The sequence below is a fragment of the Aulonocara sp. 'chitande type north' Nkhata Bay genome, linkage group LG23 (assembly GCF_057382095.1).
Source record: "Aulonocara sp. 'chitande type north' Nkhata Bay isolate Kocher_YH1m ecotype deep benthic linkage group LG23, A_spYH_male_GT1.1, whole genome shotgun sequence".
NCBI lineage: Eukaryota > Metazoa > Chordata > Actinopteri > Cichliformes > Cichlidae > Aulonocara > Aulonocara sp. 'chitande type north' Nkhata Bay.
This window is the reverse complement of record NC_141365.1, coordinates 6027625-6051973: the sequence shown is the minus strand read 5'-3', so window position 1 is coordinate 6051973 and position 24349 is coordinate 6027625. Positions and strand designations below refer to the sequence as shown.

Genomic DNA, 24349 nt, shown 5'->3' with positions numbered 1-24349 from the left:
GTATAGTTTAACAGGAGGAGTGGCTTCTGTTGGAGCCAGACTCAGGTCTCTTCTTTAGCTTTATTTTTCCACCCCTGAGCTCACGTTTAAAGTCCCTTCATTGTTTTTGAATGAATCAGCTGTGAACTTGTCAAAGGGGCTAGCAACGTCCCTTTCTTTGTAACTGCCAGTGCTTCATATACTGCCATATTGCAGACAGAAAAATGCACAACAGTCCTCCCACAGGTGTTATACTGGATAATTAATGTGGGATAAAATGCATTATGCTAGTAGACTTAACTTTTTTTCTCCTGAACAAGCAGCAGTTCCCCTTCTCCCCAAAAGGTATGCTGCTGATGCCAAGAGCTTTATTCAGGAGCTTGTAATCCTGCTTCAATCAGCTCCTTTTTCCTTTCCGTGTAAAGATAAGCCCAGCATTTACGGCCCTCATCGCACCCCCGCACCCTGCTCTAATTAATATGCAGCAGATAAGTACTTGTCTGACAAAATTCATTCATTTGACCTTCTAGGTTTTACACTAAACTGTTTTCCGCCACTGCAAGTTCACCGCAAGTTGAGAGTTCCCTGGAGTTTCTGCGGCTTTTGTTTCTCTCTGAGAGGTTTCATTTGGACACTCGCTCACTCTCTGTTTCTCTCTCTCGCACTCTCAAATTGTCTTCTGACTTTCTTTCAGTAGTCTCTGTTTCTTAATTGCCCCTAATTGCTTAATTACAATTTCAAATGAACAATTTTGGAGGTCAGAGCGGGTTGTTAATTGAAGCATCAATCACACTGGTGGGGCCTTCAGAACCGTCTCAGTTTGATTGGCAGGGCATTAGCTGAACATTGTATTAAGCATGGACATGACATTGTGGGGGTGCCATGGCTGTTACTGCCTCTTTTTTAGTGTCCTTCACAATATAGTGCGAAGGAGACCTTTGTAGCATGTGGCAACCATGTGGGTTTAGATTAGAGCATTGAAATGATAGAACTGAAGGTGATAGATCAATAGACAAGATAACTAACTCCCCCTGCTAACTAACAAACAGAAAGACAGACAAACAGAACCGATTACAGCTTCCTTCCTTTTGGGGAGAATAATATGTACACTATAAATCTAAGGAAAACAACGGCATGAAGGTATAATACAAAAATATGTGTGGGATCATATGCCTGACAGGTGTGTTCACCTGTCACAGAATGAAGAGTTATTACACAGCTTTATAGCGCTTATAGATTTATCAGGATTATCTGGTTGTCTCACTTTGTGAACATGAATATGTGAGTCAGGTAACTCAACTTCTCTCTTTACAGTGTTCCTGAAGCTCAGCTTTTTCTTCCAGGAGTCTGTAGGCTCGCTTTCAGTCTCCAGAATAAATTGGCAAAAGGAATCTAGAAAAGGCAGTCAGTATACTTTGTGTACTTTGGGGCATGGTTTGTTTTTTACTCTAAAATTAAGTTGCTGCAGATTAATAATCTCTACATGCATTACGTTATGTTGTTGAGGTCATGGGGGGAAAGGAGCCATCGCAGCTAGAGTGAGCCAATTCATCGCAAGGTTAACACACAGAAACGGACATCAATCCACACCCATGTCGATGTTTATACAGCCAGCTGTCAGATAAACTAACGTGTATGTGTTTGGGGTTTGGGAAGAGGCAGGATAACAATAACCCAACAACATTTAAGATGAATTCTTAGTTGATAAGATATTATTTTGTCTTCTGGCCTCAAGAGACATTGCCTAGAGTCAGCTGGCAGGCTGTTCACAGTGTTATTTATAATAGTTTTTGCATTTCTACATACATTTGATTAAAGTGTACACACACCTAAGGCTCACTGTTATTCCACACAGCCATGTAACACCCGTTTAACCTCTAATCTGCACCCAATCTACCATTTACCTGCTTGCCCGCCCTCCTCCAATCTAGCCGTTTCTACCTTCTCCTCCTCTTATTCCTCTCACTCCTCCCCCTCCACATATGGGGAGAGCCAGGAGATTATTAGGCTGGTTTCCAGAGGTGTGGACTCGAGTCACATGACTTGGACTCGAGTCATTAATTTTATGACTTTAGACTTGACTTGAAAAAATGTTCTAAGACTTGTGACTTGACTTGGACTTTTACACCAATGACTTGGGACTTGAATTGGACTTGAACCGGTTTACTTGAAAAGACTTGATATTTCACCCCAAATATAAAACTTAACATGCATATTATATAGAGATTGAAAATGTGATGTCATTCAGGGGTAAAACCGCAAAGGATTCTGGGAACTCGTGGCAAGAGGTACTAGCGCACGCAGGCTTTCAATTGAAATCAGTCACACAGCGATAAAAAGAAACACAAAAATGTCAAGAAGCCGTTGTATTATTAACTGCAATAGCCGGTCGCATGACAGCCACGGGAAGCCGACGGGTAAAGAGATCGGTTGTTATCGGATTACGTCGTTGAAGAGAAATTGTTCAAACCATGTTTCCGAAGTAACAAAGAGGCGACGGATGGCCTGGATTGCAGCCATTCAAAGATCAAATATAACGTCCCAGAACACTCCAGCTCACAGGTTAGTCTGCTCCAAGCATTTACACGAAGGTCAGTGTTTTTTAGTAGTTAATACGTCATTTTCATAACATAATTGGTGATATATCTCAGAACTGTCGGTGAAAATTATTCTTGGAGCTAAGTTTAATTGAGCTGCATTTTAAAGAGGTGCAATTTCACAATTTGTGTATATTTTCTAAGTTCACTATTTTGTCATGTGTTGAGAAAAACACAGATTTTAAAATTACATGGTCTAATATTTACATTTAGCATATAACTGCAACATTATTTTTTCGTTTGTTTTTTTTAAAGACTCGAAAGGACTTGAAATTCAAAGTTTCAGACTTGTGACTTTACTTGGACTTTTACACCAGTGACTTGAGACTCGACTCTGACTTGCCTGACATTACTTGAGACTTGACTTGAGACTTGAGGATAAAGACTTGAGACTTACTTGAGACTTGCAAAACAATGACTTGGTCCCACCTCTGCTGGTTTCCCCGGCTTTGCCTGGCACACCTTGAGCTTCCTTTCCTGCTCTCTCCCTTTCTGTACTTTCTCCATCTTCCTCCTGATTTGCTTTTGAATTCTTTGCCCTCGCTCTTTTATTTTTACCTTTTATTTTACTTTAAACATACATATGCATGTACATATACTTAATACACGTCTCCCTCCGCCTCCCTCCCACCACCACCACCGCTGCTCAGTTGGCTGCATTTACCTTCGTTCCATCTTGCTCTTTTTTTTGTTTGTTTTGTTTTTCTCTTGTTTCTCCCTTCCTCTCCCCACGCTCCCCCTACCCCACCCAACCCTACCCTCTCCTGCTGCTGTTCCTCTCCTCTGGGGCTCCATCCATCAGGTTGTCGGGGGCTGCTAGCGGCCGACTCCCAGCCACCATATTTCACCGCCAGCCAGCCAAGCAGCTGACAGCACAGCCACCGCCAGGAAATTGCTTTGGCTGTGAGCGGAATTTCAAACACAGGCACACTGCGTCGCTTGGGCCGCCCAAGCACTGCTTCCCTCTCTCTCTCTCTAGTCTCTCTCCTGCCAATCTCCCTACACACATCTCTATGTCTCTCTCTATCTCTTTCTGTCTTTCTCTCATTTTCGCCCTCTCTCTGTTCATCTTTATATACTTATTCTCTCCTTTTCTCTCTCTTTCCACCCCCATCTCTGTGCTTTTCTGTTTTCCCACCGCTGCCCGACTGTCTCTCCACACACTCACACATACGCACAGCCATGCGCATTGTTTTCCTTATATGCCTTTTGTCCATCTTTGCTGTTCCCTTCTCCTTTTGGGTTTTCCTACCTCCATCCTTCCCTTCTTCGACCCCTCATTCACTCCATACCCTCTTCTCTCCTTTTCCATCCTTTCATTCTTCCATCCCTCCTCCTCTTTACGACCCACAGGGGAACAAGGTGTGGTAGGGAATCGTTAATGAGCCGAGTGGGAAGGAGGGAGGGGAAGAGATAAAGAAGGAAAAGAAGCAGAATGAAAGGATAAAAGTAGGAAAAGGGGAACAATGTGATAAGATAGAGGAGGGAGAGAGGAGGGATGGCGCTGGCGGGTGTTGCTCTGGAGTTAAGGGTCTGGAGGTGTGTGTGTGTGGGGGTGGGGGGGGGGGTTGTGTGAGGGCTTGTGTGCTTGCCCTTGTCAGAACCAGTGTAAGACTGCTGAAGTGAGAAGGTTTTAGCCAAGTGAGGTCATATTTGCCAGTCCTCTCACCACACCTTGTTTCGCTTTAGGATTCCAGTTCAGGAATTATAATCTCAGTGTGAGATAAAAGCAGGTCTGTGTTTATTTTGAATTGTATATAGTTAAATTACGCAGCATGTTGTCATTTATTGAGAGAAATGCAAAAACCAGATAAACCGCTACTGCCAGATAATACTATAAATACTACCATCCACATTTTGAGTGATGCTTTGACAATTAGTGTGTACTAGTGTGTCTTAATAACTTGAAATGGCACAAGAAAGAAAATCTGCAAGTCAGTCACAGCTGTAGAAAACAAAGGTTTGAATGTGGAAAGAAGAAAAAATCGAATACTTTTACAATAATTATATACTTTAATGTTTCCAGGAGCCATCTAACTATTGTTCTCAGTTTGTAGACAATCACACCCATTAGCAGTGCTTTCAGAAATAGAGTGAATTTACTCTTTGTGTCACACTCAATTATTTTTCTGTGTGAACTTCATGTTGTCACGTGTTTTAATTAAACGCCATTTGAATTAGTGTGACTGCACTTCTTTAAATTGGCTGTTCTGATCTGCACTCTGATTGTTGACTCAAAAAAAAATCAAATCTTGTGACGTTGCACAAATCATGTTAAATCTTTCAAACTGGAATGTTGTGATTCTCACAGCTGGTAGGTAGAGTCGGTGTTTGTGGGAGGCATCTGGAGTAATACTCATGTATGATGATGGTCCTGCATCTTGTCATATTATAGCAAAGGTTGTAGCAGGAGGTCAGAAAAATATGTCATTTATTTGTATCATAAGATAAAAGTCTCTCTCTCTCAAACTCTGTGTGTGTGTGTGTGTGTGTGTGTGTGTGTGTGTGTGTGTGTGTGTGTGTGTGTGTGTGTGTGTGTGTGTGTGTGTGGACTGAGTGATAGCAGAGTCAAGCTGGAGAAACAGATCTTATCAAATCCATTTTACACAGAGTGTACTAGAGAGAAAAGACATTACACTCTCAATATGAAGTCGGTATTAACCTGATAAATACATTTGGTGTGCGTGATGAATCTGCGACGTCCACCTGAGCGTGTGTATTTTCACGATATTGCTCTTGGCTCACCCGACCATGTACGTACTGAAACCGTGCCCTTCAGAAGGACAGCCTGATGGAAGTTATGTGTGGGTGGTTGGCTCCTTTTAGGTATCAGCGTATTTTCGGTGTCTGGAGGGTTTTGTTGTCATCCCATGGGTGAAAGCCTCTCTCCGGCGAAGTATCCCCAGAGCCGAGAGAGGACTTTCCTTACTCCCAGTGGAGAATCTCTGATGTGGAGTGTTGCTCACTGACAGAAAAGTATCCCGGCTAACCTGATGTTTTTTATCATCTGTCTGTTTCCCTGTCCCTCTGTTCTCTTTCTCTTTTCCTCCATCAGAGAGTCAGTTTGGAGTTCTACATTGATGTTCATGCCCACTCCACTATGCTGAACGGCTTTATGTATGGCAACGTGTTTGAGGACGAGGAGCGCGTCCAGAGACAGGCTGTCTTCCCCCGACTGCTGTGCCAAAACGCGCCAGACTTCTCCTTTGTAAGTGATACAGACAGACAAGTGGGCTCGGGACCAAAATTACACCAGCTTCGGCCTTCGGGTTAGCTTGAAATGAGAACATGAAATAGTCATATCTCAGCAAATTCTGGCAATGCTGTGTTCACCGAGGCACTTAATTGCCAACTGCTGCAACCTTAGTGGCAGTCAGTTGAGAACTTACGTAGCTTGCAATGGGTACCTTTCCGTTTTTACTGCATGCCTTTGAGGTAAGATGTTGATTTTAAATAAAAACACCTGCTTGGTTTTAGGTGAGAGGAAAATACAGACTACACACATATTAATTAAGAGTGTGCTTTGTGCCCAGCAGTCACGAGCAAAAATATGAAAATATCCTCTGTATTTTCACCTGCGTAGAGGATTTACTGGCAGGGGAAATCCACAAGAATTGCAGTAATTTTTTTAAATGTTGTGTTATACGAGGTTTCAGTGCCTCAAGCAAAACAGACTTTCGTTTTAATCAGAAACGGTCAGAAATCTATTTAGATTTCAGTCAAATGGGATAATGCAAATTTGCTGCCTTTACTGAACAGAGTCGTACGCAGACCCACTCTGAGCATAGATCGTACAAATGCATGCATTCCAGAAACGATTTTCACCTTGTCCAAGGATTAGAGGAAGGGTGAAGGGAAGGGGAGCAAAAAGAGGGAACGCTGAAGCATAAGGATTACGAGAACAACAGCTGGAATGCTTTTTTGCATAGCGTTCGGGTTTCCTGGAGTCCTAAAGAAGTAAAATCTAAAAAGGATTCTCAATTGTGTAAAAATGCATATACTCATAATGGTGAATGTGCATTTATGTTGTATCCAAGCACAGAAAACAAGCAGAAGGTCATGACGAAGCACAGGACTGTAAGTAGGCCAGGAGACTCTGTGTGAGTGACGCAGGTGTTCTGCTAAAGCGCCCTCCTAGGTGGCTAAAACTGAGTTTATTTTGGACGGGAAGGATTGTGCAAACCGAAGGGGGTGAGGAGGAGAAACAAAGGACAACAGCAAAAAAGAACAGAAGGGCACGTGGGTGGAAATATTCACTCAGTGACTGTGACGCTCCTCCACCCTGCTACACGTGCAGAACCTTATAACACCTTTTCATACAGATACATTATCCGCCAAGCTGGTTCGTCTCAGCCCCGGGTCCCTTCCACTGACCTTCGTTCTCTCGGTGACAGTGACATTTCATAGCAGATCCACTTACACACATCATAAAGAATAACCTTTATTGCCCATTGACACATAGGGAAGCCAGACAGGCAGATGTTCAGCCACACACCTATGGAAATGTCACTTATTGTCAGCGTCTATACTCTATGCCGCATTACGAAGGACAAGTACGACGCTATTTCTGGAGAACTTCTCTCGTTTCTCTGTATTGCTTGTGTGACAGCTGGCCCAGGGGTCATCTCCCTCACTGTGCTTTTGTCCCTGTGCCCATTCAGCAGCAGCACAACACAATCATGGCAAACTCCCACTGGTGGCAGCCAAGTCTGCATTTCAGCAAGGCAACTCTCAGTGCACCAGAGTGGAGTGACAGTGAATGGAAACTTTTTTTTTCTATGCACTCCTCCCAAGACGGCATCATAGCCGTGTAGTATAGCTGACAAGCTCAGAACTAAAAATAAATGTAATTTTTCCCCTGCTTTAGCCATTTACAGCCAATCTTTGAAATGACATTGTACAAAACTACTTCAAAGAACTTCCGAGGCACAAACACGTTTTCACTGAAGATACTAATCACAGCAGCTTTTTAAAAAAAATTTCTTTCATTGGTTACTTTAGAGTAGATATGACTCAATCAAGATCTATATCTATGTAAGAAGTGGACTAACCCAACTTCTGTTCTACAAGGACATACCGCATTCACTAAGTAAAGAAATCACTAATAATAAAAGTAGTGATATCAGTGAGACCTCCACTAGCTGGAATGGTATCCAGTATAAAAATCTGACAAATCAGACATCTACCCACTGTGGCGACCCCTTGTAGCAAGGGAGCAGCTGAACGTAGGAATATCATTGTCCAGTAGACACGTTCCTTTGGATGTTTGGATAGCTGAATGAATAACAGAATGCCAGCCTGAAAGTGATCCACCTATCATCTCACATTTGCGGAACTGCGACCTGGCCAGCCAATGGAGGCGCTGGCCCAAATGGTGGCACGCAGAGGGAGCAGGCGGCAGTGTTTCGGCCCGAGTGCCGGATGCAGCTAATACAAAATCTGGCAGCTCGGCTCGGGTCCTGGTCGATACCGTCACAGCCGCCCCCACTGACGTTCCTCGACTTCATGAGAGTAGCTGATGTCCGGTTTGCTCCGTGCTGACTCCTGGGGTGAGGCCAGCCAGGACACAGCCTACCTCCACACCCATACCCACTCTGCAGGTGGGAGCAGCTGGTGCCAGAATCCCACCCCCAACCCCTCCCGGAAATTACGCCCCTGTCGTGCTCAGCCACCTGCTCTGCCGGAGCTGGGGGTCGTGGCGCCGGAGGGGCATGCTCTGTCTGAGCCGGCGGACAGCGAGCCAGGGATTCTGCACAGCTGGAGACAGGGGAAAGTGCGGAAGGGGCCTGCCCTGGCCGAGTCGAGGGTCTGCGCACCAGCTGGACCTGCCTCGCTTCCACCAGAGGCCAACGCCGGCTGCCTGCCAAGTCGCCTGTAAGCCTTGGCTCACGTCCGCATCTGCTGCACCACCACCGCTTGCCACGCGGTCAGCCTGCAGACCAGCTCCGTTGCCTCCGCTGGAAACGCGGTCGGCACCCGGGTCTAACACATCCCTGCCGCTAGACCATGGGCCGAAGATGCCGACAGTCGTGGCTGATTCCCTCTCCTACTCGCAGTAGGTTCGGCCGGATGGCTCCCCAGCCTCAGTCGGGTGATGGGGGTATGTGGCGGGGCGTGGTCTGTGGCGCCGCTGCGGTGAGGCTGACACCGACTAAAGCGGCATCAGCAATTACACCTCACCTGCATTGAAGAAGAATGAACTAGCTCCTGTTGTTGTTGGTGGTGTTTGTATGGGGCTGACAGCTGAAAAGCAGCAGCCGTGAGTTGTAGAGACATCAACCGGGAAATAAAGTGTTTGAAAGTGCGAATATGTGGTTGGGTCTGTCATGGGTTTGTTACAGCCATTCAACCACTTCACATGATTTTTATTTGATTTTCATTTATGGAAGGCTAACCTAAGGTGTTAGTAATACTTTTTATGTAGCCGGAAAAGTTGCAATGTGCCACAGTTCAGGCTGTTTGCGCTGAATGTCCTCCCTCAGACTTCTGTTAGTATTATTAACACTCTGTAGGAGATTTAATGCGCACTGTTGGGAAACAAAGCACACTCCTCTGCTCCTGACCTGATGCCCTGCCTCGTTTTTGCACTCTTCAGCATTGAGCTGCTGAAATCAGTTTTAACTGGAAACCAGCTTTCACCACCAGAGATGATCTTCGACATGAAGGTGTCATGGTCCTGGGTCTATTTTCGGGTTTTTGGACTTTCCAGTTTAGTTTATATCAGTATTACGAGATTCCAGGTGTGCTTAGTGTTTGTGTTACTTCTTGTATTTGTTCCTGTTATTGAATTTAGTCTTGTTCTTTGTGCTTTGCTTTTAGTTTTGCTTCCTGCGTCTTGTTTCCCGTGATTTAGTTCACCTGTGTCTCGTTCTCCCCAGCTCTTCCACTCCCATAATCCCTCTTCTGTGTAAATATAGTTCCCGTCTTCCCCTTTGTCTTTGTCAGAGTGTCACTTCACTTTCTTCTCATGTATTCCAGCTCCTGGACACTAGATTTACTTCTCACTTGAGGTTTGCTCTTGTACCCCATTTAGTATTTTCACCACCACTTTAATAAACGGCTTGATTTTAGTTAAACACACTCTGCCTCTTCGTGTCTGCAAGAGAAGTTTGCATTCATGTTTTGTGGACATTTAGGAACTGAGGTGAAATTTAAGATGTAGAAATAGTTAACTTGCAAGCACAAGCTTATTTCTACATAAAGCAGACTTGGTAAAACATTAGTGTTTATTTTCTGATTCATTAAAGGTTTGGGGTGTGCGATTCTTCAACAGAATGTAAGGAATTAACTGTGATGAAGTTATGCCAGAGATGTCCGATATGTTTTGTGCTGCAGAGCTATCTACTGAATTACGCTAACCAGCTAGCCTCATCTCATCTTCTCATCTCATACCACTTTGAGATAATGTTGAGATAGTAAACCACTAACATCCAGTTTGTCCTCGCTCCAAGAGAGGAAGAAATTGTGCTGCCCAGAGAGTTGCATAACTAGGATTGTTTTTAGCCTAACACTAGTTGCGTGCTTCAAACACTTCCTGAAACAGTCACACCAGGCAATGCAGGGAACTTGAATCCTCTGCATGGTTTCTCTAGCCAGTCATTGTGCTGTGTGTTGTGATTTTCTTTTGATAATTTCTAAGCTGTAGCCGTGTTTGGTTAAAACAGAACCTCTAAGGATCCATCAGAAACAACAGAGATGTACTCCACTTTTCAGAAACTGGTGACAGCAAACCAAAAACCAGCACATTGGACTGGAAGAAGGTGTCTGTCCATTCAGGCTTTTGAAAATAGTGTGACTACTTGGTCTCATGTCATACATCTCTTCTTTCCAGATTAGGTTTTCTGGGACTTTGGGAAACATATTGTAGTAGAATTCTGTAGTTTTTATACTATTTGTTGCATTACAGACTTAATGCAACAAATGCTATAACATTCTCCAGACTCCAGCATCTCTGCCGACATAAAGACTTGAATCTAAACCTTTAACGTATCTCAGTTTTTTTCCATCTGTTTCTCTAGTCCAACACTTCCTTTAACCGTGACGTGGTGAAGGCCGGTACCGGTAGGCGTTTCCTTGGCGGTCTTCTCGACGACACGTCCTACTGCTACACTCTCGAGGTGTCCTTCTACAGCTACATGACAGCTGGCAGCACTGCTCCTGTTCCCTACACTGAGGAGACCTGTATCCTTCACTGTGTGTGATCTCTCCATCTTTAAAGTGAAGAGACCAGCAGTAATGTTCTCTCTTCATTTCTCCTCTTCCAAAACACACCAAACAAGCACTGTTTCCGCAGCAACAATCTCCCACTGAAATCAAGCCAACTGATCTTGTAATCACTGGAGTCATTATTTTAATGTTTGTGTTTTGAGCGTTAGCGCATGTGTGTGTGTGTGTGTGTGTCAGGTCATGTGTACTCACTAGAAAAGCATGTTGATCTTTTGTTGCCTCTTGTTGCGACAGATGTGCAGTGACAGAATAGGGATGTGATAGCTGTGTCTATTGATTTCATTTACAAAAGAGAGAGGAGAAAAAGGGGCTTGTGTTGGCATATTTAGCGCTGCGCTTGTGTGTGCGCAGATGGAGCGACGGTTTCTGTAAAACAGCGAAACAAACGGGATCTCTGTCGGCTACAATCATGAGCGCAGCCTTACATTTATCACGGAGACTGAAGGTCACAGGTGTCTTAATGGAGGCGGACGGGAGGAAGTTTTCCTTCGGCTGACCTTCTCAGGGCTGAAGAGCTCCTGAAAGCTGGCCGATGGGGGTTTGATCTTACCGATAGAGTGAGTGAGAAGAGGGAGAAAGAGAGATTTAGAGAGTGAGATAAGGACCCTACATATGAAAAGTATGTGCTCCCCTACACATACTCCACAGGCGAAGGGGTGGGTGGATATAGATGCAGCCCTAGTGCCCTCTAGTGCCAATAACTAGCAAAATCTGCCTCGCCAAAAGAAGAGGCAAGTCACGATTCATTAACACATGGAAAGTTAGATATAGGAAGATCAGTTTTACATATGCATCACTACTAGTCTTTATGGTAATGTTGTTTTTTGGTTTTTAAGTGACAGACGAGAGGCTGAATAAAAACAAGTCTTCTCTTCCTGCTTATAGAGGCTAAAAAAATGCATATTGTGATGTTGCATGTGTGTTTTCCACAAAGGTTTATGACTTTAATGCTTTTGATAGAAACATCTCAGCTCGTTGCATTGCACACATGGAAGAACCAGCATGTGTACGCACATAGAGCAGCCACAGAAAAAAATATGGTAATACACGGAAGAGACAAGTGTCTGGCTGTTATGCTAAACAAAATGCACATAACAAATTCCACTCTGTGTTTTCGTTTGAGGTGGCGGCGGCGCTGGGTTCAGAGCCTGTTCTGTTTGTGTGTGTCTGTGTGCATTTATTCTGAAGGTCAATTTATGAGAGAACCCACGTCTGTTGGGAGGACTTTTTTCTTTGTTTTCCAAATGTGTGTGTGTGTGTGTGTGTGTGATGTAGGTTGTGAAAAGTGAGGGTTCCGAAGAGGAGGAGCTCCACAGGGTGGGTACGCAGCACAGGGACCTGGTGTAGAGTGGAGATTGAGGTCAGGCAGGTTGAAGAAACCGACCATGTAAGTTTTTATGCCCCAGCAGTCAGCTCGATGGAGCGTGCAAATCATCAACAGAGACCTTTAGCATCTGCCCCCCCACCCACCCACCACTCCTCCCCTTTCTTGTTTCTCACCTGACACAAACACAAACACACACACACATGCACAATCCACTAAACTAATACATGACAAATAAATAATAACCTAGGCCCCTAACTCCTACCACCTTCCAAAAATGCTGCCCACGCCCTTTCATTTTTCCTGACTCTCCTCCACTGCTGTGACTTGTAGCCACCAAAATTGAAATCTTAACCTTTCACACAGCCGAGGCTTTTGTCACAGTTTGAAGGTGCTCAGAAAACAGCGTAATTCAATGTGTGTGTCTGTCTGAGTTTGTTTTTTGATTCCTCCTCTCCTTTCGTGCGTCTCCTCTATTCTGTCCTTTCCTCTCATCTCATCACCCAGAACATAACAGCTCATTATATCATCTAGTCAAGCTGAGAATCCTCTTCTCTGAAACAGCAGGGACAACCTCTATTGTGTGTCTGTCTTCTCTTTGTCCTCTAATCATTTAACACCTGTGAGCCGGTTTCCATGTGTGCATGCTCATACCTCCTCTAGCACCTATATTTTCTTTATGCTTGCATGCTCTTCTTGCAGCCACTTCCATCAAAGTAAATACCACACAGCAAACTCACAGTAAAAATATTTTAGCCTTGTTTATTGTCTGCACTTTCTTCTTTCTTTTTAAAAAAAAGTAAAACTGCATTTTTTGCAGTTTTTCTGAGGGACCTTCCGGTTCACACCGTGGAAGTTCAGCTGGAAGGGAAAGGGGATGAAGGTTGAGATAAACTGGGATCTTGTTCAAAACTCTGCGTGATGCTTTCTGTTGTGGGTTTGTGTGCGTGTGTAACATAGCCAGTGTGTTTTTCTTTTTGTGTAAGCTTTGGGAGCCTACTTACCTTGTGTGTGCGTGTGTTCTTTTTCCTGTTTTATCTGAGCAACAGTGATCTCTTTGACTTTGAAGAACTAGTTCAAAATTTCTAAAGCCATTAAGAATTTGCTTCCCTGGAAGATTTTGCACTTGTTTTTCCTGTTTTGAAGGGAGCGTCGTTGCTTCTTCTGTCATAATAGAGTCAGGGTTTTTTTTTAATTGTTGTTGTTTTTTAAAGGAGCAATGCACTTTTCTTTTGTGTTCTCTTTCTGCAAGTTTTTTTTCCTTCAGTGGCGAGATATATACAAAGAAAATGGCATTCTTCTCATCAAAGGTGGTCACTCCTGATTTAATCAAGCAACAATGTTTGGGTCTTTATTCACAGCAGTAGGTTAGATGCACTGATACAGCATGGATGGATTGACAGCCAAGACAGCTGGCTTTGACTGGCAATAAAGCTACATATCTGCACACTCTCAAACACATGTGCATACGCACATAGACAAATAGGTGCTCCTCTTTATCTTCATGCGTATGTGATGTCTGTCTGCCAAAGCAACAGCACTCGACAGGCACCTCACCATAACAGTGGGACTCCATGAATACCAGAGCTGCCAATGGAACACAGTATGCATCAGTGAACCTGACACCCAATGGACAGGCTGTGACAAGTATGCAAATGATATAGCTTGGAGGAAAATATGCTTCACTACCACACATCATCCACATCACATCACACAGATACGCGCAAATGGATAGGTGCTCACATATGCAAGCCAGCGCACATAGACACCCGCATCTACACACACAGTTGATTGCACAAATCTGGTTGCCATGCTCAGATGAACAGGTGTCCTCATATGAGTACTCACAAAGATGCACAAACACATATGTACATCACCGGTGGTGTTTTTCTTTTTTCTTTTACATATGTTGATAAGGCTGGAAAACCTAAGAAAGTTTGCAGATATTATTCGCTCAAGAAAATGCAACATTTCTGCTTTAAAAAAAGTGGTGCTGCAAATGTGCAGTTGAAAACTTTTGAAGTACTAAAAGAAGTTCAATTTCAGTTCAGGTTCAAATACTGAGAGGAATCAAGAGCTTCAAAATACAGTGGAGCTGGAAAAGTCAGCTGACGTGCAGCTAAAGTGCTGGAGATAAAGGCACTGACATTAAATTTCAAATGTAAGAGCAACAGAAATCAGTCGAAATGAACTGAGAAGCCACAGAATCCACTGTTAACATGTGTTTGAAAATTTCTTAAGCCTTTGATTTAAGTCCTGAAAGTAAATAAGGAGAATGCTAAAGAAAGGAGACAGAGAATAATGGACTTGGCCATATATTTGTTTTGGAAAATAATTAAGTGTTTAACAAGGAGTGTCAAAAAACATGACCTTTTACTTTATTTAGTAGCCCAACACGCTGTCATCCCAAAACGTTGGCCACCCAACCCGTCGGAAACATTGGAAAACAATATCTAATACCAGGAGCGTCATTCTATTGAATTCCATCCACACTCCGGCGCGTATCATAGGGACCTTTTGGGTTACTATGAGATGCCTCAGGACGTGACAAATTGTCGGTATGTTACGCATTGGGAATGAGAGCGTTTAGCTTGTGCTCTGAAAGTTGCAGCTGAACTTTCCTCCACACTGACTAGAAGAAATCTTAGTCTTTTCCACTATTGAAAACATGAAGTGCTGAGTTTGGGTCAGAAGGTTAACATGACCAGTCCAAAGCCTCTTAAGCTTTAATTACTCTTGAACCATTCTGACCTTTTCTGTCTTCAATTCAATTCAATTTTATTTATATAGCGCCAAATCACAACAAAAGTCGCCTCAAGGCGCTTTATATTGTACAGGAGATACAGAGAAAAACCCAACAATCATATGACCCCCTATGAGCACTTTGGCAACAGTGGGAAGAAAAAACTCCCTTTTAACAGGAAGAAACCTCCGGCAGAACCAGGCTCAGGGAGGGGCGGGGCCATCTGCTTGACAATTCACTGTTAGAATTCACAGGCCCAAACATAGCTACTACCACCACCGTCTTTCATGCGATTCCTACGCTGGAATGCTGTGTTTTCCTTCCTCGTAACAAAATGCTTCTCATTTAAGCCACAAAGTTGTATTTTGGTTTCCACCCATCCACATATTGTTTAAGCAGTTTTTGAACTATTCATGTGACCTGTAGCAAGCTGCAAATGTCCTTTTTCACAGAATTGTGGCATTCACCTTTCAGCCCTCTCATACACACGATTGTTGTGTAGCGCTCTCCTAACGGTGGACCTATACACATGAACATCGACCAGTATGAAAGGCCCCTTTAAACACTTACAGATCACCCATAGTGACCTCACAGACCGCTACAGACCGTGTTCTTCGGGTGTTTTTTATGCACTGATCAGAATGTCTTGAATTTGCTCCATTTGTACAAAATCTATCCAGCTGTGGATTTGTGGTGTCCAAGCTATATAGATATGGAGATATGGTTCAGTGCTGAGTCGAGCAAAGTCTCATTTTTTTACGCAGTGTTTCACTTCCATAAACCTGTGCTGTAAATGTCACAGCTGATTGTCAAACCTTTAAATGAAAACAATTGATTTTAATTTCAAATTGAAACTAACCACTAATCCACATACATTTCCACCCAACAGATAAATCATATTTTCCTCAATAAATAAATTGCCAAGTCCAATATATTTTATCTCTTCTGTTCAGTCGGGCCCCTTTTTTATGTAGCTTTTGTGAGCACTTGTGTGAGCATCACTATATCTAGTTGTTTTTATTGTTTTTATTTTTATTTATTATCAGTTCTGTCATAAGATTGTACCACTATAAAAACAAATACATAAAGGATTAATGACAGCAATAAGAAAGAACATAAAGACACACTTTGAGCTATAAACCACAGGTACCAGATGAGATATGTGTGGATATTTTTAGTCACATTTTGTTTTTATAGTACTTTTCTTTTATGAACTTTGAAAACAGAAGCAGTCTTTCTTAACTAACAAAAAAACTGAAAAAATAATAATAACTGGCTCATAGAAATAGCATCCATTATCTCGTTTCAGCGATGATTCAAAAGATTTTGATATTAGTGAATACTTTGGGAAAACAGGAGCCTTTTTTCACACTCATTTCGTTACTCGGGCTTCGGCGCTTGTCTCCTTGGCAGTGTCAGGTCCTCCTGTCAGGGATTTAAATCAGCTCCTGTTTGTCCCTTTGGGTAACAGGACGTGAGGTCTTTCAGCCTACTGATTTGCTACTGGGGACAAAAATGTCCCTTTCTGTATTGCTGTTGTTGACTACCCTCCTGATTAGCATTGATAATTAGCTCTCTACGTGTCAGTGCAGTGACAGGACCTGTCAGTGGCCCGTATTGATGACTTGAATGTCCCCTTGCTTGTCTCCTCGTTAACTCCTGTCCAATCTCGACAGCATTCTCCACGTGTCTTGTTCATTTTACCACTAGGGGCTTTGCTGTCTGCTCATCACCTTGTCTGTCTGTCTGGCAGGACCAGGCACGAGAGACATAGCAGTGAAAGCCGCTAAATGCGGTGCTGACAGCAAACAGCTGCAGTAAACAAGTCATGACGCTCCCCATCCCCTTTGTCTCATGCGTCCCATATCTCATCAGCGTCTTTGCCGGCATGCCCTTCAGCCATGACAGTGACCGCCTATTGATTAGACAAGACCGTTATGTGTACCAAGATGTTAAAGAATACACACACCTCAGCAACAGATCCTGACAGGCTGCACACACACTCGGACACCCTCTCTATGTCCTTCCCAATAATGGATAATGATTATCCAATGATAATGATAATGTTCTGCGCTCCAGTTAATGAGACAATATTAATAATATTTTGAGTATTAGTCCTTGTGTTATTCAACAGAGACTCCCTCAGAGTGCACCGAAGCAGCTAAAGCAGCTTTTCTAAATATTTCCACCACCATCCACCACTTTAATCCTTGCTACAGCCCGCCGACTGTTTCCTGGCTCGCACATGCATCACTTCCTGCTGGAGCAGCAGTCTCATTCCAGACCCTACGGTTTCCCCCGGCAAAGTGCCAGGCAACAGTCAGGGCATCCTCTCGGTCTCCGACCATTTACCCTGTGGAAGAAGTTCTCCTTCAGAGGCTGACCGTCCATCACAAAACCTCCTGTAATAGACCGTGAGTCGTGACAAGCCAAGCTGAGAGGCCATCTGTGCACGGTGGGGTCCGAGTGATATTTTTGTCGCCAAGCGTGCTTGGCCAGAGAGCTCAGGACTGGCACCAAGCTCTGCTGAGGAAAGAGAACTGAGGAAAACACCGAAAACTTTCCAGAGGTCAGAGGGAATACGCAGAGTGGGTTTTGCACTTGTTTATCAGTATCTGTTTACATCTTTGACTAAGGGCGTGTTTGTGTGCAGATTAATAACTACATATTTACATATCTGCTATTCTTAGTCACAATATAAGCTTGAAATATTAGTCTGCGGGTTTGCTGGTAAGCTCATAACTTTGGTCCAACCAAGAGAGTGTATATAGTAGCTGACATAGTCAGTGGGATGTCCACCTTTGCTCTGTGGTCTTACAGGCATCAGCATCTTGGTTTTTTGAATTTGGAAGATCAAGGGGTTGATTTGGCTGAGAAACCCATTACACTGCACAAATAAGTAGACACACACTGCTCTGTCATTGGTCTAAATTATATCATCATTTACAAAATTAAAACAGCGCTATATTTCGATTAACTTAAAAGTAGAGACAAAGTACATAAACTCATCACAAAAGTGCTTACAGAAGCTGTAATCAAGCAGTTGGTAGGGCTGTTTTTCAACAGACTACACAATTGCTCTTCTTTTTTGCAGCTCCTTGCCGTTAGAAGTTTTTACATCTACATGATGAATTTATTCCAGATGGTTTCTTGGCTTTACCGAGGCCCAGTTTAAGATGAATAAGCATTATTTAAACTACAGGGTGGGCCATTGATATGGATAAACCGTAATAACATGGGAATGGTTGGTGATATTAAAGTCCTGTTTGTGGCACATGAGTATATGTGAGGGGGCAAACTCCTCAAGATGCGTGGTAACCATGGTGGCCATTTAGAAGTCGGCCATCTTGGATACAACTTTTGGTTTTTCAATAGGAAGAGGGCCATGTGACACATCAAACTTATTGGTAATGTCACAAGAAAAACAATGGTGTGCTTGGTCTCAACGTAACTTTATTCTTTCATCAGTTATTTACAAGTTTCTGACCACTAAAATGTGTTCAATGTGCTGCCCATTGTGTTGGATTGTCAATGCAACCCTCTTCTCCCACTCATCACACACTGATAGCAACACCGTAGGAGAAATGCCAGCATAGGCATCCAGTATCCGTAGTTTCAGGTGCCAACCATTCCCATGTTATTACGGTTTATCCATATAAATGGCCCACCCTGTATTAATCCTACAAAGGTAATCATGAAGGGTTATTACATCTCAAATGCTAAAATGTTTTAAACATTTTCTGCTCGATCATGCCCAATTTGCTTAAGATTTTTATCACAGAAGGTCTGGGTTAAATAATGGTTGCTGAGAAATTTTAACTTCATATATGAAGTACTTTTTAGAGTCTGTCTTTTTTTAATGGTTGGTTAGCCCACGCCCAGCATGGTGAAATTTGAAGCCATGTTTGATCTTGAATATCTAGAAAACTATTAAAGATAAAAGCCTGAAATTTTGACCTTTCTCACCATCAAAACGAATCAGGATTTCTTATTTGGACAGGTACAGGTACTGGCTAGGTAAAATATGAAAATAGTTCCAAAGTTCCATATTTGAGCACACACAAATAAAAACACTTCATATTGAAAAAGACAATTAGTGACAATTTCTTAATGGCATATAGTTGATTTCATAATAATGAAAATAAAAAATGCAGAATTCTTTTGAATGTTAAATTCAGAGGAAAATGCTATTTTCATCCCAATTTCATGCTGGATTGAGCAAACATGACAAGCTGTACAACAAAAACCTAAATGTCAATAGATAGTCTAATCTCAATACAACACTTTTCAGATGGTACTCTTAATTAAATATTTCATTTAGTTAAATATATTTATATTATTCATTTTCAAGACTAGCTCTACCTAGACTTAGTTGAGACCTACTGCCTTGGAGCAGGCATATAATTCAGGTCAAGTTTAAAATATACAATAATATTTTCAAAAAGATATATCTTGATAAGTCTGCTTATCCTCTTCAGGATCGCGGTGGGGGTTACACCCTGGAGAGGTTGCCAGTCTGTTGCAGGGATACACTCAACCATTCACACTCACATTCACAATTATAGGCAATTTAGAGTTTCCAGTTAACCTGTCCCCACTAACTGCATGTCTTTGGACTGTGGGAGGAAGCCAGAGTACCCAGGGAGAACCCACGTAAACACAGAGAGAACATGCAAACTCCACACAGAAAGACCCCGGCCTGAAGGTGGAATTGAACTCAGGACGGGGTCTTTCTGTGAGGCAACAGTGCTAACCACCGTGCACCATGCTGCCTTATCTTGAAAACTATTTGATATATTACACATATATTTGCAGTAATTGTTATGTATGTCCAAACTTTGGATCATAGATTTTTTAAGGAAATCGGAGATGGTCGAGAAGAAGCTCCATGGTGATTTGAGATGTTAAGACCGAGAAGAGACTAAACTTTCAAAAGGAAAATTTGCCCTTTTTCTCAGATATGTGTTTCACCCCAGAATGAATCACAGATTAACTCTTAATTTGTGCCATCGTCATGTCAAAATGATACTCTCTTGATATTACTACAAACTGACAAAACAACATAACCTCTTTCGTCCATCTGTAGTTTCATTTCAACCTAATCAGTATCATCAGGTAGCAGCGCCGAGACAGACTGCCAGGCCCCTGCCCACACACATGCACACACACATTCACAGCAAGTCTGGCCTGATGCAGGACTCACAGACAAACAGCCAGATGGGGTATTAACATAGAGTGTGGAGTCGTGTGGAGAGTGTTGCCATGAGCCTGCCGGGTGAAGAATGAAGTCGTGTGCAAACTCCTCAACACTCACATCAATGCATCATCAAAGGCCAAGGTGACGGGCTCTTTCCGTATTTACAGGCCTAACTTACCAGGTATACCGCTGGGATTTTGTGTCTTTGTGTTGCTTGAAGTATGGTAAATGGTAAATGGCCTGTATTTATATAGCGCTTTACTAGTCCCTAAGGACCCCAAAGCGCTTTACATATCCAGTCATCCACCCATTCACACACACAGTCACACACAAGTATGACAAACTACAAAGCCAGAAGGGTACACCAAGACAGCCTGTTCAAACCGTGGATGGATAGTTTACAAGTTAACAGCTTTGGCCAACTATTTGTCACTTTTATAACGATCATAATTTATGTGGCTTAAAAAGTTCGATGGGAAAAATAAAAATGACCAAATCATCCATCCCATTTTTCCCCTCATCATGCTAAAGCTCTTTCTTCTTTTTCTTTTTTTTTTGTATGCCAGTGGTTTCAATCACATAAATAGATAGTCTCGCAGATGACAGGTCATATCTGAGTATCTACAAGGTAATGACAAGGAAAAGTGACAGATTACGTCTCTGTGTTGTTCCATCATGCACGAGCCTTTTGAAGAATGGAGCTAGGTAGAAGTGAGTGCCACATGATAGGAAAAACCCTCATAAATATGTTTTGTTCCAAGTTCTGCATGGATGGATGTCTCGTAAGGATGAATATGTTTATATATAGTGTGACAGGGTGGCTAGATTGATAGGCAGCTGGCACTGATTTTGGTGTTTTTACAGTTCACTCCCTTCAGTGACTACATGAAATGTACGTCTGTTAGTAACATTGTTCTTATTTATCTGAATTTACTCTGTCCGCACTCTTGGTGATTGGGGACGTTGTTGGCATTCGGTCGTTCACTATTTCTCCATTATCTGAACCTGATTGACATCATTACTTGTCTTCCTAGCCTAATGATCACAGGCTTAGCAACAGCACACATGGACGCCTAGCTATCTTGTAAAAGCAGTCGAGTTATTGATATTGTTCCTAATGTAGTGAGAGACAATTAAGCGAGGGAATGATGTGTGCAGTCACCTCTGAATTTAAATGAGGCTTCAGTGTATATGTAATTGCTTTTGTGTGAGTCATACCACCATCATGCGTTTGGCTGGGACAGTTCTGCAGTGTGTTGTAACCTGAGGACTAGATGCTTCTCACCAGTTATGTACTGTACCTCAGTGGGTGTGTTAGTGATGACAAATGGGAATCTAATCTAAAATTTGAATGCGCCGTGCAAGAATTAATTAAATCACAAATATATCTAGGTCTTAAAATGTATCCATCCATCTTGTTTTTTGATGCATATCTGGGTCCAAGTTCTGGGAAGCGCACGGATGCCCAGACCTTGGTCTTCCTGACCACCTCGTTCAGCTCTTCTGGTGGACCACCAAGGCGAGCCCAACCAAGTCAATCCACATCACCTCTCGAGCTGCTCCTGGGTCTGCCCTGGGTCCTCCCCCTAAGTGGACATACCTGAAACACCTCACCTATTAGGTGTCCATGCCCAAATCAGCTCCTCACACCATCTCTAAGGGGAAGTTAATTACTTATTTATTCATTCTTTCTGTCCCTACCCGAAAGATAGGATAGCAAAGATAGGAAGTTGTTGACTGGTTGTGCAGTCTTGCAATTGTCCTCGAATGTCCTTGAAAGGTCATTACTTCAGCTTAAACTTGTTCTCAACGCAGACAAAACAAAACTCATGTTGTTTTCTAAATCAAGGAGACGAGCCCAAACAATCCCATCAGTAACCACTCTTGAAGGTAATAAAATTGAGTTGGTTCACACCTATAAATATCTGGGAATCTTAATTGATGACTCGCTTACCTTCAAACCACATGTAGAGAATCTTGTGAAAAACCTGAAGTTAAAATTGAGATTTTATTTTCAAAATAAGTTGTGTTTCTCTTTTAATACAAAGAAGCGGCTTGTTGCTGCAACATTCTTGCCTGTGCTGGATTATGGTGATATTCTATATATGAATGCTTCTGCTCAATGTCTTCGAATGGTTGATTCTGTGTATCGTGCTTCTCTGAGGTTCATCACTAACTGTAAATTTCAGACTCACCACTGTGAGTTATACTCTCAGGTAGGATGGCCTGCTTTGGTAAGTCGGAGGAACTCTCATTTATACAGTTTTATATATAAGGCGATACTTGGGTTGCTGCCTTCTTATCTATGTTCCCTGCTTGTAATGAAACATGCTGGTCGGTATTCTCTTCGTCCGCATGGCTACTTGTTGCTTTCTGTTCCATTTGCCCGAACTGAACTTGGTAAAAGAGCTTTTGTCCATTTAGCACCCTCGGCCTGGAACAAACTGCAGAAGGAATGGAAAATGACTGAATTCATTTCATTAAGTGCTTTTAAATCTAAACTACAAATCCTTGAGGCCAAGTCCATAACATGTAACTGTTTCAATTAGATTGATTGTCATTTTAACTGACTTTTTTATTTTTGTTAGAATTTTATTGAATTTTATTTTTTATTTTATTTGTATTCTTTCACTTATTGTTGCATGTGTGTTGTTGCTGCCTGGGTTTGAGTAATTTCTGTAACTGTGAGACATCTGCTGCTGCCTATCTTGGCCAGGTCTCCCTTGAAAAAGAGGTTTTTAATCTTAATGGGATCTTCCTGGTTAAATAAAGGTTAATAAATAAATAAATAAATAAATAGCAGCTTCAGTGTTTGATGACCAGGACGAAAACCACTCTAATGGATCTGAGTCTCAATCACCCAGGCATAAACCTTCTCGGGGTGATTGGAAAGGTTTAGGTAACTGTGACCTCATAAAGCATGACCATGGCATTCATATGCCAAGGTTAACAGTGAAGTCTGGACAGAAATATGATTTATGCTTGACTTGTTCATAAAACATACAGTTGTATGTGGCGTGTGGAAGCTTCTGTTTGATGCTTTGCATGCATGTTGCAGTATCATAATGTTAAAATGAAGTGAGAGAAAATCAAAATATAAAGCTTCAGAGACCATAAAATAAAAACAATCAGAACACAGTTGCTGTAATCATTCACTGAGCTGAGGGCAATGGCACAATTAGCTAATGATTCTTGTCAGTTTCATATTACATATACCCATTTGACCCATTTTATTCATAAAAATGAGGATATTTCCAGCTTTATGCCTCACTCCACACTTTCCTCTTGGTCATTTGCACCCTTCCTATAATGATTCATTGTTTCTAAGGCTCATTCAAAGGCACTTTGCTTTAACGCCATGTCCTCAGACATGAAGTTGGGCAGGAATGTGGCTCGAACCTTCCTGGATTACTACAAACTCAATAACTTCGTTAAGGACAACAGACCAACTCCTATTCAAAGGTAAAACTGTATGGCACTAGAATTAGATATTCATGAAAGCAAATCTATCTGTGACTATTGTCAAATCTACTTTTGTTTTTCCTCTTCTCTGAATTTCACGCTGTCACTGATGTTCGTCTGTTTTTGTCTCCAGTTCTGGGGTGATGTCCCAGACAGGCAATGGTGTTGGCAGAGACACAGCAGACAGAGAGAAGGAGAAGAGCGAAAGTTTCGGGCACTAGACAGCCAGCCAGACGGACACAGGCTGAGCATGTATAAAATGCAGAGCACTGTGGCAGGAGAATCCTTCACACTTCATTGTGTTTATAAGCTCCACATCTCCCTGGCTATAAAGACTTATTTTCACAGATTTGTAACAGTGGGATGACTGGTACTTGTAGGACTAAACCCAGAAGAGGCTTCCTCCTGGGTTATAAAGCATGGACTGTTGAATACCAAGAGGAGACAGACTGGTTATTCATCTATGTTTCCATCCAAGGCCTTCATTTGGCAGCTCATTTTTTTGTTGAGAAGAAAAAAGTGCATGCGCTCCTGTTGTCCCCCCCCCCCCCCTTTTTTCCCCCCAATTTAAATTTTTATCTCTGATTGTATTATAATTAGTCATTAAACATTAAAGCAGTTAATTATTATTTGTACTTGTTGCTCTATTATAACAATAATATTGAGGAGAGCTTTACAGTATATGAAGAATAACTTCAAAGCTTTTTAAAAAATTTTATCTGTGTTCATAGTGCTAAAAAAGAGCATTTTTACATGGTGACTTGAGGTTTTAGGAAACACGAACACAAATCCAGGCTAAAGTGTGGCGATGTGAGCACACG

General features: G+C 42.4%; 1 protein-coding gene across 2 annotated transcripts in view; it reads left to right on the top strand.

Moving 5' to 3' along the window:
* The window catches only part of agbl4 (AGBL carboxypeptidase 4), a 352436-nt gene extending 328173 nt beyond the window's left edge, over positions 1-24263 (top strand). For both annotated transcript variants that reach the window (XM_086281543.1, XM_086281544.1), the window contains 4 exons: positions 5632-5784; positions 10595-10757; positions 23435-23528; positions 23662-24263. In XM_086281543.1, coding sequence (XP_086137669.1) covers positions 5632-5784; positions 10595-10757; positions 23435-23528; positions 23662-23749 — 498 coding nt within the window. In that variant the 3' untranslated portion in view covers positions 23750-24263. The remainder of the gene's footprint in view (positions 1-5631; positions 5785-10594; positions 10758-23434; positions 23529-23661) is intronic.
* Positions 24264-24349: the final 86 nt, after the last annotated feature.